Raw genomic sequence first — 18711 nt, 5'->3', positions numbered from 1 at the left:
GGTCTCTACATGAATCAGATCTTAATCCAGCCGAGCATCTGATGGACGTGTTAGACAATTCAAAGCAGTGGAGACTCCAAGCCTCAGCTTACAGAGTCCAAGATCTAAAACGTCAGGGCTGTTTTGGTAGAAAAAGGTGGACATACTTGTTAACGTGGTGTTGGTCAGTGTTATGCTAATTAGTGCATGTTTTCAATAATTCAAAGCTCCAGTTTTCAGACATTCAAGACGTGCCTTTCATCTGGATTTAAGAATCCAGCACAAAACCAGATCCATCATTTATTTACCACACATTAAAAACACAGACAACACTAAAATTCAATATTACCTCTACATTAAAAGTACAAGTTTACATTAATATAATTAATGGTGTGTTCTTTATAGGTTTAAAAATAAATTTTCAGCTTTAAGTTCATTGAGCACAGTTTTAAGCGTTTTCTTTGTCCCTCCTCAAAGCGACAGGTTGACGTCGCTCTTCATCTTTCCGCTGCTGAGGCTGTGGATCATGGCGATCATGGCTGAGTGTTTGTTCAGCTCGTCCTCCTTCAGCTTCAGCTTCGTCTCTAGCTGACTCTTCTGCAGCTCCAGAGAAGATGCCTACAACAGAGGAAAGGCTGAAATGTAAAGATTTCTCTTCTGCGGGGTTGTGTTGTGTGAGAGCTTTCATGACATTTGCTCTGATTTTTATGTGGATGTTTATTATGTCAGAAACAGTGTAAGGAGGAGTGTCTGTTACTGGCGGATTATTGCTGGTTTATTAGACGGGCATCCACAAAAGTGGATGTACAGAGTGTAGCAGGGAAAAGTCTGTCTTTCTATTAGTTATAGATAAAGAGTGACTGTTTCTGCTTGTTTTTTCCCTTTGTGACTCTGTGAGCTCATGCATCAGTGAGTGTGTTTCATCCGGTTTAATATTATGTTTATTCAACTGGATAAGACCGTCGCTGCAGTCTGGCTCAGCAGGCTCGAACAGAGATATTTACGTATGTTAGCTTACGTTGTAGCCTATCATATTATTTCTTTATCACGCTGTTACGTAACCTCGGCTGTTTTTCATGCTGTAATTATTATGGTGCTGGTGGTGAATTGTACAGCAAACTAATGTGGCTAATTTGCTGTCATGTTATGTTTCGGTTTCAGAAACCACACACACTCACGCAGACCTTACCAGCAAGCCTACAGATGGTCATCTTCTGGTTCAGCTACAATAAAAAACTCAAACTCAAGCAAGCCTCCTATCTTATGCATTCTGACCACAGTTATGAACTATAAGAAAAAAGTCCTGATTCATGCATCCAAACACATGGTGGCCACTGATATTAAAAAGGCTCAGTTTGGTTGATTTTCTTTTTCATGTGTAGGTTGTGTGTTTTCATGTGAATATATTGTTTTAAATCTCGTCCTATTTTTTTTAGCCTGCCTCTTAATGGCAAAGTTTAAACATCCAACTATAAACATCAGCTCCTTTAAAATCAGTTTAAGGTCCACTTGAAATTTGAAGAAGTTCATTCTGATTTTCTGTATTTCTTCTGATCTGTTATGCAGATATTATATTCTTAAGGAATAAAATAACTGAATAAAAGCAGCTCAGTTCCCAGCTCACTGGTTTCTGCACAGAACGAGCCACTGAGAGCAGCTGCTGCATTGTTTCATCCACGCTTTGACACCTTACCTTGATGCTGGCGTCCTTCCTGGCCTGTTCAGTTTTGTTAAGTTCCTTCCTCAAAACATCCACCGTCTCCTCCAGTTCTCTTCTTTCTCTGTTCTTTTCCTTCACTTTCTCCTCCTCTGCTTTCAGTTCAGCCCGCAGACCTGCCAGGAAGGTTTTACAAGTTAAGAGTGTAGGAATTCGAGACGAGTATAACATCAAATATGTTCCCAGTAGTTATATTCCTGGTTCAGTTACCAAACTTAGCTGCAGTAATCAACAAAATCTGCATAACAATCTCAATCAGAACTTTTATGGAACATTAAATTCATAAATTCATTAAACTTTTATGGACCATAAATTTATTTTTGTCTGCAAAGAATAAAAACTATAAAATGAAAAACAGCAGCTACAAAACTGGTTTAATATTTAATCCCACGTGTTAATTTCATCAGCTGATGGGTGTTGTCAGACTTACCTGAGAGGTCGTCGTTTTTCTTTTGTAGGTCTGACTGAAGTGATCTGATGTCTTCTTCTCTCTCTTCCAACACTGATGCCACCCTGAGGCAGAGACAGACAGACATGGTGTCCACTGAGACAATGTTTGTTTCAACCAACATTCATGTCCACTGTGAGCATTAGGAGGTGTGAATGTGTCTGACTTACTTCTCATGTTGCACTTGGAGTGTTTCATGGTTCTTCCTCAGAGTTTCGTTGTGTTTGGTCAGAGAGATGTGCGCCATCTGCAGCTCCTTCAGCAGCCGCTCGGTTTCATTAAATCTGCACATAAGAACAACCAGTTTCAAACTAAAGACCACAGTCCATTAAAGATGCCCATGTGTGAACCTAAAGAGGACGACTGTTCACCTTGAGATAGATTCATCTTTATTTTTCTGTGTTTTGGAAGAAAAAGAAGTCACTAAAGCTGCTACCAAAGCTGCTGGTAGCAGCGTTGGTGTCCAGTGTGAGCTGGATTAAGGACTAATGGGGCCAAATGATGTCATTTTAGTGTTTCAAATAGAAAAAACAGAATAAAACTTTCACCTGTTTAATCCTCGGTGTGTATAAATGACATTAATTTCTCTTTTCATGGTCTGAGAAGATAACCAGGCCAGTGTGAGTAAGTTCTTTTGACCAGGCCAGAGTAAACTGGTAGAAGTGAGACTGGTCAGCCTGGTGCTGATGTTTTACATTCGTTCTACCTGTTTGCTTTCAGACTCAAAGTCTGTGAATTTGGTTTGGAACCACAAACTAGGACGCCTTGACAGGACATCCTGTGAAGAAATGTCATCATGATTTGCATATTTTGGGAATAAACAGATTTTTTTCTGTTTTAAACACCAAGTATTGATGTAAACACTAAGAATTGATGGAATTTCTTGATGAAGTTTGTTCAGATGTCCTCGTCTGCCCTCCGACCTGTTGAGTAGGGTGTTGTAGGCTCCTTTGAGGGCCTGGTGCTCCTCGGAGTCCTTCTGCAGCCTGCTGTTATGCTGCAGCAGCTCCTCCATGTCGGTCTTGGATCGCTCCACCTCTAACACCTGGTTGCTCAGCTCGCCCTGCAGTTCCTCCCGCCGACGCTCGGCATCCTTCAAGAAGGAGGCCAGCTTCCGGGCCTGCATGCAGACGCACAGAGGAACGAAAACATCAGAGGGGACGTGAAACGGTGGACGGTGAAGCTGTCGATTTTACCAGCTTTAGGTGGTTCATGGTTTTGTGAAAATGATGAGTATTCTAGTCTAAATCCCTCGGTGGACATGATGAGGACCAATTCATCCCATTATCTGGAACTGACCTCATATCAAGTGTTTTCTCATCTTGTTCAGTTCAAATTCAGAAAACATAAATAATCAATAACATGATTCAATTAAAATAAACTGGACAAACCGACAGTAAGGGTTGAAACTACCTTTTTATTTTTATTTACTTTTTAATATTTTTTTATCTAAGAAAACAGTTGAAAAAATACATTTTTAAATTGAAAGGTTCACAAATGTGTAATTGCAGAGATTTTTTTTCCCCGTCTATATTCTTGTGTTGTTTGCTGCTTTTGACAGCTTAAATTTTTATTGTGAACACTGATCCTATTTTATGTTTTTTATGGTTATAGTGTTTTTAATTCAGTATTGTTTTGTCTGTTTTTTATTCTGGAAGTCTAACCAGAGACAGGGGTTGCAAATTAGCCCAGAAACTTGCATGCAGGGCATTTACTTTATATGATTTTATGAAGCTATGTTTTATGTCCTTGTTTAACTAAAAATATAACGAATGAATAAAAGAAAAACAAACTGATATCATGTAAAATTCTCTGAGAGGTGTATGTTTAAGTTACCTCGGCCTCAGCTTGAGCTCGCTGGACGCGATACTGAGCGATGAGACGGTCGGCTTGAGAAAGAGCCAAAGCCTTCGCTTCCAACAAGTCCTGCAGACGGCTTTCCTTAGACTGACAGGCAGAAAAAACACAAACATGACTCCTCTGAACTGAAACAACTCTGACATTAATAAAGACTCATCAGTTACGGTTGGAATCCAGTTACGTAAGTCTGGACATATTAGAGTTATTAGAATAAACATCCCTCAGGTTAAACTTGATTTTAAAGTAAAATCAGATCAAACGCTAAACGGAGCTCCGTTGTTTTATCCGTCAGATCTACTTACCACAAACGCAGCAAGTTTCTGTTCATAAACATCAATGATCTCCGACACATGAGAGTCCTTCATCTGCTCCTGCAGCTGCACACCATAACAAGACACAAAGTTAAAGGCGAGAATTCATCTACATCACTTAAATATTTCATTTACAGGGTTTCTACCACCTTCCTTTTTTATTTGAAATATTTAAACTGACAAATAGAGCATGGAGGCCCATTTAGAGACTTAAATTACCCTCAAAGGTATCAGAAAACCAACGAACACGACAGCGTGTAAAATGACAGGATAGAGTCCACAGAGGGAACTGGGTTCAGCAGCTCTATCAGATTTCCTTAATATCCTTCGTTCAAAAACCCCTGAAAACAAAATTCGGTTTTCTTTTCATCCTTGTTACAGTTAAAAACAGTCATGTTGTTCAAAGACTGATTTTAGCAATTATAGGGGATTTTCTTCAATACATTTAAGGGTCCTAAGAAGTCCAAATATCTTAGCTATAATTAACTAGATGTAATTAAAACAACATGTTAATCTTCTACAAGGTCCCTGAGATACAGCTGGCACATCTGATAGAAAGAAGTAAAAGAAGTACAGCATTATTCCTTTATATTCAGTAATGTCATATATCATCATTCCGACGAGTTAAAGTTTAACATCAATAAACTTCATACTCTGACTAAAATGAGGAGGGTTTGATATGATCGTTAAAGAGGAGAAATCTTCACTATATTTAATGTTTTTCCCATTTTGCACTTTTCAGGACCAGTAAGAGCGGGTCACCGTAAAATTAGAAATATGAGGCATCAAGAAAACCTGACAGAAATAAATGGTAAGAAAATCAATTCACTCAGGGCTCTGAAGTCAGTTTTTCCTCTAATGAAACACACGGTCATGCTGTACCTCCAAATTCGTCTGCATCTTCTCAACCAGACCGCTTACGCTCCTGGAAGCACTGGAGGAATCCAGTATGCTGGCGTTGGTCCTGAGAGGCGGGACATCCTGCACTGCAACGCGTTTGATGGACAGCTCGGCCTCCCTCTGACGATACGCGTTGTTGGCAGCCATACTTTCCCCCAGACTTGACAAACATGGTTAAGAGAAGTCAGCGACATCACAGACAGAAACTTTCTGTCCTCAAGCCACAAGACATATTAATACACAATAATTCATTATAATTACAGTTCTATTAGATGAGTGACTCACACCAGCGAGGGGAAGTCTGGGAGGGGCGTGGCTTCAAATAGCAGGGAGAGTCCAGTCTGCACATGGTCTCTCTGGTGGGACGTCAGGGCCAGAGAAAGGGGGGTCACTATTCGCTGGTCCTGAGTGTAACAGGTCACAGAGAAAAACAAACAACGAATATTTAGCATAAAGCACAAGAGGTAAAAGAACAAATGAGCTGATGTGAGTACCTGTAGCATCCTGTAGAAGCTGGTCTCCATGTCTTTCACCTGTTGTCTCAGTTTGCTCATTAACTCCAGAGTTTTTAGCAGAGCTTCTGCACACACCTGACTGAAACACAACACTTTACAGTACATGTATCACAGCATCACGAAAAATATAAAAGCCTGTCTCAATTAACTATAAGATGATCACAGCGTTTGGTCTACAGTCACCCCAAAAACTGGAAAACCTGGTTATCAAGGCTTCCTTTCACTCACCTGAGATCCTTATCAGAACCAGTGGGCAGGCAGGTAAGAGGACTGTTGCTATGACAACAGGACAGGAGGGTTTCTACCTGAGAGAGGCAGAGCTGAGCGTGCACCTGACGGGACACCAAAGATCTGGTGGCGTCCTCAGCAGACAGGAGTAGAAGAGTTAAGGCTTCAAAGCAGACAGAAACATTAACGTAGGCAGGTGGAGTCACGTGGAGTCATGTGGAGGATATTAAGCAGCAGGCTGGTGGTGTGCGTGATGCGGTGGCAATGCTTTCTGACGTGAGCGTCTCCCTGTGCAAGATCGAGGCCCTTTAGCAGCCCTACCAGGACAGGAAGCAACATTTCCACGAAGCTCAGCGTACATTCATTCACACTCTCTGCTCCCAGCGACTCCTGGAGGAGGAAATAAAACACATCAGGATATGAAAGGAAGGAAATGCTGGTATTTTTTTATTGCATCTATAAAATAGAAGTCATATTTGATGGAAAAAAACTCTACTAGCACACTTTCTTTTAAAGTAACAGAAAAATAAAAGTTCACCTCTGTGGTAGTTTCAGAATCACCTGCAGCATGTAGAACCACAGGATTTAAGCTAATGACAGAATACTGTTAATATGTTGTTTTCTCAGAAAATAAAATGAAGACTTTAGGTTATTTTTCAGAAGTGCTAAAAACATTAAAGCAAAGACAATAAAGTGAAAACAGGAAGGAGCGATAAAAATGCTTTTTGCTATTAAAACTGTCAAGTAACAAAAGCTGGAATAAAATAAAATCTTAAAAATGTAAAATTATGATGGAATGAGTATAAAAAAAATCAGTTCTTTCTAATATCATATGTGTTTAAAACAAATGAATGTCCTGGTGAGATGAAATTATAATAGAAACACGTAGATTGTTATTCATACAGGCTGCATTTTAACTGAAGCAACTCTCTTCTAGGATTTTTAGAGGGTCCCTGAACTACAATCACATCATCAGGTGCACTATTTGCCACGTTTCTTGCTGTTTGATTTTTTTTCTTTTCATTGCTTTGAACAAAACTTTGTGACTCAGGATTTAAGACTTGATAAAGCAACACCTTTAAAGCAACAGCTTTAAAATCTTAAACCTCCATGCCGTTGACTTGTCTTAATGGTCCACTCGTTCATAATGCATGTTCTTGGAGCTGTCATTGTCCTACAGAAACCCACTAAGCAGCTTTGTTTCCAGCACAGAGCATCACACCACAGCTGGCATTTCATTTTGACCAAGCACCTTGGCTGATTCAGCAAAGAAACGCAAGAGAACATTCTCAGAAACAGCCAGTAAAAGTAAGAGAGACGGGTACAGAGCAGGAGATAATACAAGCGTCAAAATCAGAATGACTTTTATTAGCTGGGGAGAGCTCAGAAAAGAGACAGGATGCAAGACTGATGCCAAATTAGTCATGGCTAGGAGGTACTGCAGTGTTAAAATCTGCCAAAGTTCAGTTGTGTTGCTTTAAAAACTAAAATTGTAACTCATAATGAGCAATATGACATATCTTTTCTGAAAGTAAAATAAATAAAAGAGTACCTCCAGCAGCTCGTTCAGCAGCTGCAGGGCCTGCAGCGAGCAGGATTCGGCCCCTTCCACAGGCGAGCTCAGCCACTGCACCAGAGCCAGCCCTCCCTCCATCTTTCGTCCAGCGTCCAGCCCAGTCCTCTGCTTGCAGCCAGCAGCTCTGAGTTTAGGACCAGCTGGTCTGAAAACTATGTCACACAGCTGTGAGCGCAGACCTGAGACACTGCACATGGCCAGGAGGAGCTCCAACACCTGCAAAGAAGAGAGACAACACATCTGTTAGTAGCTCTTAACAACCCTTACATTATTAATTAATGTGCTTTTGGAAACGTTAGAGCTGCAGACATTTTCTTGTACCACTAAAATAATTTTCCTTTTTTTCCTTTTCAGGTCTCAGTAGAGACGTTATTTTTGCAATGGCCATTTATAGATCAACGATTTAGTGTAACAGTCTTAAAATTGGACAGTTTTTCATCTTTTTACCTTTAAACTGACAAAAAAACTCACAAACCTTGTTTTTTCTTTGTCATTGTGGTTTATTGTGTTTAGATTAATGTAATTAAGTCAGCTGAATCCATTTTAAGATGATCTGAACATAACAAAATGTGGAAAACCTTCCATACAAACTGTAAATTGGGCTTTTGGACTTTTCTCTCAAGAGTAACATTGATCATCCAGAGACATTTTCTATGACCTAGCTCTTTATTTATATCAACTGAGTTTCTGTCACTTCTCACACATCTAACTAAGAGAAAAAACCACAAAGTCTTTTAAATAAATGAATAAAGGGAATCCCGATAACAGCTTTACTAAGCGACGACAAACCACAAAAGGAACTGGAAATCCTGGTAGACTCTATAACGGGCAATTTATTTAAGATCCTGGCAAGAAATAGTCAAATGTTGTAGATTAAGAGACACATCCAAAATTATGAGGTGGTGCACCTATGATTTAGACTTTGCACCAAATAAAATAGACGGGAGATTCAAGATATGGACCTCAGAAGGCTTAACTACCTGCTATTCATTTATCCATAAAGGGGCACTTTAAAGTGAGGCATTATTTTAACAGAAATCTCAAAGAAAGGTTAGATAAAGGTGAGACACAATCCATGGATCACTAACTAACCTCAGATCTAGAGACAGAATTATCTCTAAGTTGTATAAGGCCATACAATTATTTAAACAAGAAGATACTACAATCATCAGAAGAAATGGGAAAAAGAAACAGGTGAAATGATACCACAGGAGAGCTGGGTAAAATATACCAGTTACAATGGTTCTCAACCGGGTCAAACACATGGCGGGAGTTCTGTTTTCATTATGCCCTCTCATAAAAAATATCAAGAAAAAATATCAAGGCAGTGGAGATGCCTGTTGGAGACTCTGTGGACCTAATGAAGCTAATCATTTCCATATATTTTGGGACTGTCAAGTAATTAGACCATAAACATTTAAAAAATGTATTCAATGTAGACATCCCATTTAAATGTGAAACTTTGTATTTGGGCAATCTAAGGTCAGGAACTTCCTAAAGACTATCCTCCTGGCAGGCATAAGAAGGCTATCACGAAGCAATGGCACCTACCATTGATGAATGGATCGAAATTATCAACAAGACCTATGTTACGGAGAAGAAGTCATTTCCCTCAAAGTTAAAATAGAAAATTTTTATGAGATCTGGTCTTAATGGACCAAGTATGTAAAACCAACCAGATCCGATTTCATTTGAATACACTTGTGCTCTGTGTGGACATCGCCCCACCCCATGTTTGTGTATAGGTATATATACATGGGTATTTGAAATGGTGCACTCCCCTGCTCTGTTCTTGTTACCAGATGAAATAAGCTGTGGTTCATGAAGAAAATCCCAGGAAAGCAATGTGGACAAAATCATTTGATCTTTCTGTACTCGTCTTCATCTACTCATTGATTATCCGACGCTGTAAATGATGGAAACTTACCTTTCTGAATAAAAAGATAATATAAAAAAAACTATAAATATTAACTGCACCTGCAGAATTTTGCATTAAAAGAAATGTTTATATCACAATGTGGCAAAATATTTGCTGTTAGCATTGTGCTAACACTGTTCAGGTACAAGATGCGTTCACTGACAGGACAGAGAATAATGTTCAGTAATGAACGTTTCTCTCTTCTCACCTTAGCTGCTGAGTCTGGGTCCTTTGAATGCAGCAGTCCTAAAACCTGAGACACACATGCTGAGAAGTGCTGATACCTGGAGATTGGAAATGGATTTTCAGAGATGGACTCGAAGCAACCACACAACCACTGGGTATGTTGGTGAGTGTACCTGGTGAGGTAATCTGCTATTTTGGGATTTTTTAACAGGTCAACTAAAAGGTCAACGGAGTATTTTCTTGTCAGCGTGCCGTCACCGTTCACAATGATGTTGAACACAAGCTGGAAAGTCTGATGGATGTTTTTGGCATCAAACAGCTGAAAATAACACAAAGAGAAAAGTGATGAAAATTCAACAAACAGAAAACTTTTTACCTTCCTATAACAACTCAGATTAAAAGAGGAACCTACAGTTACATATAAAGAAAAGTTATTTGCATTAAGTTAAAACAAAAACATTTAAACACAAAACCACCACATACTGAAAAAGCATTTGAGAACTTTGACTTTTAAATCAACATGTTTTATCAAAGTTCCCTAAATCCAGAAATGCCACTCAATAACAGTAATCTCAATTTTAAGCTACTCTGCTGGTACAAGAACTGATTATTTAGGACAAAACCTTTAGTACTTTTGAAACAATGAACTCCAAAGCATTACACCAGCAATATTTTCTGAAATTTACAAGTCAAAGGATGCCAAAAATAAACAAGTATAAGGATGTTAAAGCAACACTATATAACTTTAAAATTGTTTACTGAATTGTTTTGATGGGACATTAACTTTTATTGTAGCTGAAAATGTCCTGCAGAATTTTAAAGTTGAGAAACCACCGTATGAAAATGATTTTCCAACCAGGAACATCATGTCACAGCTGCCACGCCAGCAACGGGACGTCAACACAAAGCCCATTTTCAAAGCACATGTGGTCGATTCATCAGACATGTTAACAGGATATATTTGTATGTGTGTTGCTGTGCGTGTGCATGTGTGGCGCTACATGTATATAAATGTAGATGTACATATAGACGGGTGTATACATGGTGGGTAGAGATTTATTTTATGCATACGTATATATGTACTCATTGTTTCAGATCAGTGTTGATTGTTCTCTTATTGATATGTATTATGTTTGGTAAAATGATGTTGAGATGTCTGGAATAAATCAAATTAAACAAACGCAAGAGAAAAGTATCATAGGAAGTGAAAAAAAGAAAAAAAAAGTGACAGAGCAAGAGATAAGAGTCGACATCAGACTTTTACTGGTTGGAAAGAGCTCAGAGAAGAGACAGGATGTAAGACAAATGCCAAATTAGTCTTCGTTCGGGCACCAAAGTTCAGTGGTGTTACTTTAAATTCAATTCAAACAATGGATTAAATAAAAAATAAAAAATACTTGGTCTTATATGTAAAATCCCAAAAGAAATGTCCACTTACCTTCTCGCCCACCTTCTCATTCAAAGTTAAGCTGGCCAGGATGGACAACGTGAAGACCACCACAGTCAGACTGTTGTGAGCCAGGAAGTTGATCAGAGTTCGGTAGAACGGCTTCACATTGTCCTGCACACATGAATATCAGTGTCAAAAAATGACCTCAGGCCGATCGTGTTCATGCAGCCATTGTTTCTGTTCATCCATCATCTTTAAACAGGTTAACAACAACGCATACGGATGGACAGACACATACGTGTTACTATTTATCAGATTTGTTACAGGAAAACTGGACATATGGTGTTAAAGCATCATGAGTCAAACAAAAAACTTGAGCATTAGAAGTTTATTCTGGACAAGTTAAACTAAAGAATAAATATTTTTCTTAGTGTTTAATTTGAGAATTGAAAATTTAATTTACATGCAAAACTTTTTTTTAACAATTCATGCAAATACACTATCAGATGTACTTAAAAACTAATTTCCCAGATAAAAAGTCTGAATTTAATGATTTGTCAAACAGGACATTTTTACAGTAAAATATTTTGTTTTAGTTCAGAGTTAAGATGAATTTCCTTTTAAAAGAATCCTTCAGCTCTACACCTCATTGTAAAACCTTTTAAAAACAGTTTAGTCTCCTAACGCAGTGGTTCCCAACCTATTTTCTGCAGGGACCACCGTCTTACTGAAAAGCTACTTACCCCCTGCCCCTACCCCGTGCTCAAACCATACCTGGTTTTATGCTTTTAAAGGTGAAATTCTCACCATAAACAATGTAGTCCTGTCCTTCGATAAAGACAAAGTTAAATTAAGTTAATTAAATTAACATAGAGCCTTATTTTTTTCTTAAAAATGTGTGGACAATAATCACAATGGCTCTTAATGTTTGAAACTGCAGGGACCCCCTGTGCTCTTTGGGGAACCCCCTTGGGGTGTCCCAGACCCCAGGTTGGGAACCACTTTCCTAACGAATACAAACTTTTTATGCCGCAGGAACCTACCAGAGACTTGATGTGACTCTGCACTGACGGGTTGTCCCGACAAAGATTGGCCATGAGGCCGAGGCAGGACATGACTATGTCTTCATTGTGGGAGTGACTGGTGAAGGACAGAAGACAATACGGTTAACTGAAAGCTAAACACACGTATGTCGTTAATATCTGCGACATATGGTTCTTACATGTTGGTCATGAGAAACGTTATGAGCTCATGGATGTAGCTTGTGGACTGGAAGATGCGAGTGTTGTATGTCAGCTTCTGCAGCACCTGTAGGCACTGAAAAATAAATATGACAACAGCATATATACCATGGATTACCAAGTTACCATGAACAGGTCTGGCATTTTTCCTGACCGGGCGCTGTCTTACAAGCAGACAAAGATATGAAACATAAAAGAAATATTGAATTCAGGCCATGGTGCATACAACGTAAATACTAAAGGGGTAAAAAAAAAAAGTATATTAAAAAAAAGTAATAAAAAGATAAAGTATACAACAATTTAATTTCAGTTTAATTCCGCTTACGTTCATGGTAGGGAACTTAGGTTAACTTGTCAGGGTCAGTAAATCACATCCAGACTTTACCACTCACTGCAGCGCCTGCTTCTCTGCCACTGTGCAGCTATAGTGCCACACACACACACACACACACACACACACACAGTACAGGAAGTAAGTGTATTCTCCACCAAGCAGCTATATAAAGGCCTGACGAGGTTACAGTTCACCCCCAGTCTCTTCAGTGTCCTCAAGAAAAACAATGTTTTCACACAGGCTGAGGGTGTTGGTCAGGTCTGTACTGATGTATTTCAAGCTGTCTTCTTAGCAAATGAACAAGTAGCTGAGTTTAAATGTTGTGTTTTCAAAGGTAACAAATATTGCTGCATTACAACCTAAAGTTAAAATATTTTACCAGCCATGGTTGATACTTAACATACCATAACTGAAACAGAAAGGCAGAAATGAAACCCAGAAAATACTTAAATCAGAAATGCTAAGGTCTGTAAGCCCCACTGTGGAGATTCAGGGTAATCTCAAGTGTATTAGCCCCATAGCAGAGGCAATTTTGTGGAGACGTTTATCCCCAAGGCGTTTTTAACTACTGGCTGGAAATGGAGGGGGCTGAGTAAAGGACCCCCTATACGAAGTACTGGTACTGGTTACTGACTGGCTGAACAGCAACAAGTTTCCACCATGCTGCCTTATTTATCTCACGGTTAATCGTAAGTGAAAGAGCACAGCACGAGACGTTGATGTTGAGCAGAACTGAAAACAAAAACAGAGAAGTTGTGGCAATCACAGCAACAACGCACTAAACATGAACCTTAGCTGTCCACAACGCTTATATCGGATTTCTGTCTCCTTGGAGAGCTAAAAAAGCAGGATACTTGACACAGTTCTCTCTCCTTAAGTTTTTAGACAACCTTCAGTTCATCTCAAACACCTCTAACGTCACGATGACAGCAGTGAAAGACTAACCTGCAGCACCAGAGGCTCTTCTGGTGTGTTGTTGTGGCAGTGGATGACAGCAGCCAGGGTGCTGGTGAGGTTGTAGCTGCTGTGAAGAATCTCCCGGCTGGAATCATCACAGGCTATAAAGTGGGAGGGGAGTTATAAGTCAAAATGTGTAGCAAGTTTAGTTTTCTGCCTCAGGAATCAAACAACAACTAGCTTACATCTGTGACATAAGAATATCTTGAATCTCTGAACTGCTGCTTTGCAAATATCTAGAAATTCGTCTTGAAAGTCTACACATCTTGTTTCATAAACCAGATTTGATGTGTGACTATCAACCTGAAAAGTCATTGTGTAAGTGAGACAATTCCAAATAACTAACTATAAAAATAAAAAATAAAAAAAAACACTGCAAATGCAACAAAAACTGCCATAGCTCAAAGGTTAGGTTGCATCTCTGGTGTGAAACGGTGTATGTACTCTACCTAACTGAGCCAGCAGGGCGATGATGGAGCTTGTCAGGTCGGGGCTGGTGTTTGGGTTTCCAGCCAGCTCCACTAGCCCACTCACACACTCACTGGGTAGAACCTGGCCTGAGGACAGCAGCTTGTCACATTTCATGCCTGAAACCTCCTACAAACACACAACATGCATGTAAGATGCAGAGAATTAAAGGTCATATAAATACAGATTTTTCAAGCCATTTTAAGCACAACTCTCTAGAAAAATCTTGGCTTGTAATTAAAAGCCTGAAATTTTCCTCTATAGGTAAATAAGTCAGTTTGGGACCGATGAAGTGGTCCCTACATTAAACCAAACCATATTAGGTGAACTAGCTTGTGTATTATTACAATTTATACTTGAATGTGTATGAAAAAAACTAGAGGCAACTTCTAGATATATTGTCTTACAAATAATACAACCAAAGCTCTTTCTTCATTGTATATTCCAGTGTATTATCAAGAGGTTAAAGTTATTGATGATATACACACACACACGCGCACACACACCTCCTCCCTCTCACATACTAAGTTTCCAGAGTACTGGCCTTAAAATTATTGTGTTAGTATGTGGGGGGGGGGATGCAGTTTAGCTGAAGTAATGTATTTCAGATCAGCCACTATCTTATAATGCATCTGGATCTTTTAAGTGGTCTCTGGGAATTCTCAGGTATTTTTAGCTTGCTGCTACATTTTATCACACCAGACATGGTGCCATTTTAAAATTATAAGTATAAGTAATATAATTATAAAATTATATACAATTTATACAATTATGTATTCTTTGTCATTAAATTATTTTTTATTTTAAGTAAAGAAAGATTAGGGCATGCGTAAGTTTTTGTTGAAAACTGTTAAAAACATAACTATCACAGAGATCCTTACTGTTAAAGCCATGTCGTTGTTTACTACGTTAACCAAACTACGCTTCAGCATAGTGCCTCTTTCAAATTTTACACTTGGATACACTTGATGACTCTGGAACCAACCCTATGTTCGTAAGCTACCTAAAAAGGTGTAGTCTAAAAGTTTCTATCTGGAGGAAGAAACAGAACATATGATGCAGACTGTAGGCTAACATCATCGCTCACCTCCACTTGTTTCTGTAGCTGTGCGGCGTGTTGCACTGTCCTGCCGTCTCTGTACTGCTGGATAGCCAACAGCAGAGACTTCAGACACGTCGTCGTGTCCATCCTGTTGCTAAAACACGTTATTGGGTTGTATTAATGACACACCAAATTTGCTCACAAAACTATACTTTGGGCAAACGGTCGTCATCATTATCCAGGTTGCTAACATAAGTTAGCAAGTTTAGCCTACTGTTTCATAATAACACAATAAAACAAATTAGAAGCGACAAAAATTACACACTTTTAGTTTTGTATTTTAAAACTACATAAAAGAAAATGCTATGTGCTTGTTTATAACAGTGTACACGAGTTACCTTTTCTTAGAAAAACGTCAACAACAACAACCGGCAGAAACACAACAGCTACTTCCTCCCGCTTTGAGCTTCGAACGAGAGGGAACGTACCATGTACAAAAAAAGGGAGGTTTATGATTAACCAAATCTTTAATTCAAGGGTTAATATTAACTTAACTGTAAATTACACAACGTTGCTTTATTAGATACGTGTTGAAATGATAATATTAAACCATAAATAACCATTTAAATGTATATATTTGATAAATAAAGTAAATTAAGATAACCCTCCCCCCTCCGTTGGACCCCCCGTTTCCCTAATCTTTATTGAAAGGTCTGCAAACAACAGCCAAAAAAGGCATATTTGGCAGAGAAGCTTAAAGCAACACAATGCCAGGGGAGAATATGTCCATACAAAGCCAAACAAGTAATTTATATTAATAAATTGACAGTAAAGCACAGACTTGCCGTGTTCAAGCCCCTTTTACTTTTGAAGGAGAGTGGTTTATGTTGTTTTGGTTTCATTTTTTAAACTTACAAGCATGTTTAGGAATTATTATATTGGCATTAGTGAATGTCAATTGTTTTAGTTTAATCGATCATTAGGTTTAAACATAATATTCTTACTTTATTAATATTATAATCGTTATTCAAATTTTCTTTGCTAAAAACAAACCAGACATTTCAAGTTACCAGGTGAGGTCAAGATAAATGTTTTCAATGATAAATTTCCTCAGGTACTTTCGTCATTTTTCAGTATGGTCACCACATGGTGCCACAAAAAGTGTTAAAGTGTCTGAAGGTGTGTAACAGAACACAATACAAAGTCAGATATTTGTTAGGCAGGGACCAGTTATTTTGTGATGCTGTTTTAACAAGGTTACAACATGTGGAATAAAACATCAGCACTCCGAAACAGATTACATGTCCCTTTGTTATGTTTTTATGAGTGTGAGTGTAAATGTGTGTGTGTGTGTGTGTTTGTTTGTTTGTTTGTTTGTTTTTATTTATTTTTTATGCAAAGCATACTCTTCCCACAGGAGTATCATCATGATCAGAAGCTGACAACACTGAAGTGGAATTATCAGCACATTAACTCCAGTGGTAACAAAATCTATTACTAGATTATTTCCCTTTGGTGTTATCATTATTCAATTATTTATTTATTTATTTTTAATTAATTAGTGAGCAAGAGTCCCTTAAATAGTTGCTTAACTAATATCATATTAATCCTAAACTATTTCTCATAAATTGTGTTAATAGTTGTTCCATATAAAATGATTGTGAACTGGAAATATGTTAAAATAGAAGGGAAAAAAGCAAGCCCCTTATTTAAAGTCTTGCAGGTGAGGTTTCAAGATGGCATAAAGCGTGGTGGTGGATCAATATTTATTAAAAAATAAAATAAGTAAGTGAAATGTTACTTCACCTTCTTTCATATGAGCTGTTGTGTAATTGTGCTGATATTTGCTGCATATTTGCTGCATTTTTGATTTAACAGCTGTACCATTTTCTACATCATATATAACTACATGCAAGTAGTAACACCCATTAGTATCAATATTCAAGATATATTGGTAAGTTTTCTACTTTTTGGTGATAAAAAGAAAAAACCAAAACCTATACCTTCAACCAGTGTCAGTAAGGTAAAAATAAAGAGAAAGTTTCATTATTTGAAAGGAAATATTTCATATAAATGGTGAAAACGGAGACATAATTGCCACAGTCATGTTAGCTTCTTTGTTAGATTTTAATAATGTTTTTTATAGTATTTTAGTTTATGTTGCCCTTTTACATACAGTATAACAGGAAAACAGCATTTTCTGAGTGAGAAATAAACAGATAATTATTTATATGAAGAAGTAATCTTGCCTTTAGACGACTTTGCATTGAACTGTCTCTGTACAAAGTCGAATTAAAGTGAATAAGTCAAATTAATTGCAACAGTGAAAGCCAAAGAAATTAATGAAAATCAAATAGGAAGTATACAAAATGCATCATTTTTTCCATCATAGATCATTTGAACGTATTTGTATGAAATGTTTTGCATGATGTAAAAGAAGAACACTGTTGCATGTGAACCTACAAGAAGAAGCAAAACTTTTAGTATTTTCTCCATCAATGTATGTTATCCTGTCATCCTAAAATTTATCTTCAGTAGACTAGACTACTGTAACGGGTCTGCTCGGGTCCTCACTAGGACCAACACAGTGGATCATATAACTCCACTCCTCCGGTCTTTATACTGGCTTCTTGTTGGTTTACAAAGCACTGGATGGACGGACGGATGGGTGGATGCTCACCTCTCACACGTGGAGGAATTATTGTACAGGGTTATTGTGAAAAGAAGAGTTGATTTCCTGAACGTCTCTCTATGACAGCAGAGCTGCAGCCTACAGTTTGAAAAAGAGCTCTGCAGTCCCTCCAGTACACTGTCTTTTTGCAAATCATTGCATACACTGATCTGCCTGTGAGTTCGCCTGTCTCCAACAAAAATGGAAGGACTTAGAAAAGAAGAGTGAGAATGAGAGGAGGAGCTTAAACAGGAGAAGAAGGAGGTAGAGGAAGACCTGAAGAGGTGAGAACACCTGAACGAAGAATTCTGATTTTCTTTGTTGAACGACTTGTTAGTGTAACTGAGTTCATGGTAACAGTCCAAAGAGCCATTTTCCTCTCAGCCCATCTAAATAAAACTTGTTTAGAGGCGCAAATTCTATGAGACCTTTTGGAAAAAAGACAACCTATAATTATTTATAAATGTCTAATATAGGAAAATTGTTGTCATTTTTGTAAAACCACATTTTATTTCTATTTTTAGGTTTTAAAATAAAGAAAAACATACTTTTGCAAAAAGAGGATAAACAGACTTTTTTTCTATGGCATGTAGATATTTGTGGAAAAAAACAAAAACCATATTTTCCAACCTAATGATAAGAAAAATAGATAAAAAAAAATATTTATTACTGGTACTTTTAGTGTCATTATGTTGTTGAAATTTAAAGCAATCATTATCACACACAAAAAACTGAAAAATGACTAAAACCTGCATTTGGTATTATATCTATATTTAAAAACATTAGTTCTTTAGCAAATTTATCTATGCATTAAGAGCCACCATGGAAGGTCTTGTGGCTGCAGCACCACAGGTTGCAGACCCCTGTTACAAACAATGGTAAATAATACGTTTACATGGTCACAGTTGAGAAATACTGAAAGCATCTTTCACTGTGGTGGTTGGATGGCAGGTTTCCTGTGTGTCAAGAT

The 18711-nt window shown here is 38.0% G+C and overlaps 1 protein-coding gene across 1 annotated transcript; it reads right to left on the bottom strand.

The window, feature by feature from the left end:
* Positions 1-249: 249 nt before the first annotated feature.
* Positions 250-15543, bottom strand: cip2a (cellular inhibitor of PP2A). The gene is made up of 22 exons (XM_041967453.1): positions 15469-15543; positions 15116-15224; positions 14010-14157; positions 13549-13661; positions 12251-12345; positions 12072-12168; positions 11077-11199; positions 9812-9957; positions 9661-9736; positions 7511-7750; positions 6186-6348; positions 5959-6106; positions 5710-5809; positions 5501-5619; positions 5198-5375; positions 4307-4381; positions 3981-4091; positions 3068-3264; positions 2315-2428; positions 2127-2209; positions 1673-1812; positions 250-597 (listed from the first exon to the last, which is right to left on the bottom strand). Exons 2-22 carry the CDS (start codon positions 15215-15217, stop codon positions 451-453), a joined length of 2715 nt encoding a protein of 904 aa, XP_041823387.1. The 5' UTR covers positions 15218-15224; positions 15469-15543; the 3' UTR covers positions 250-450.
* Positions 15544-18711: the final 3168 nt, after the last annotated feature.

The sequence above is a fragment of the Melanotaenia boesemani genome, chromosome 18 (assembly GCF_017639745.1).
Source record: "Melanotaenia boesemani isolate fMelBoe1 chromosome 18, fMelBoe1.pri, whole genome shotgun sequence".
NCBI lineage: Eukaryota > Metazoa > Chordata > Actinopteri > Atheriniformes > Melanotaeniidae > Melanotaenia > Melanotaenia boesemani.
This window is presented reverse-complemented; position numbering and strand designations above follow the sequence as displayed.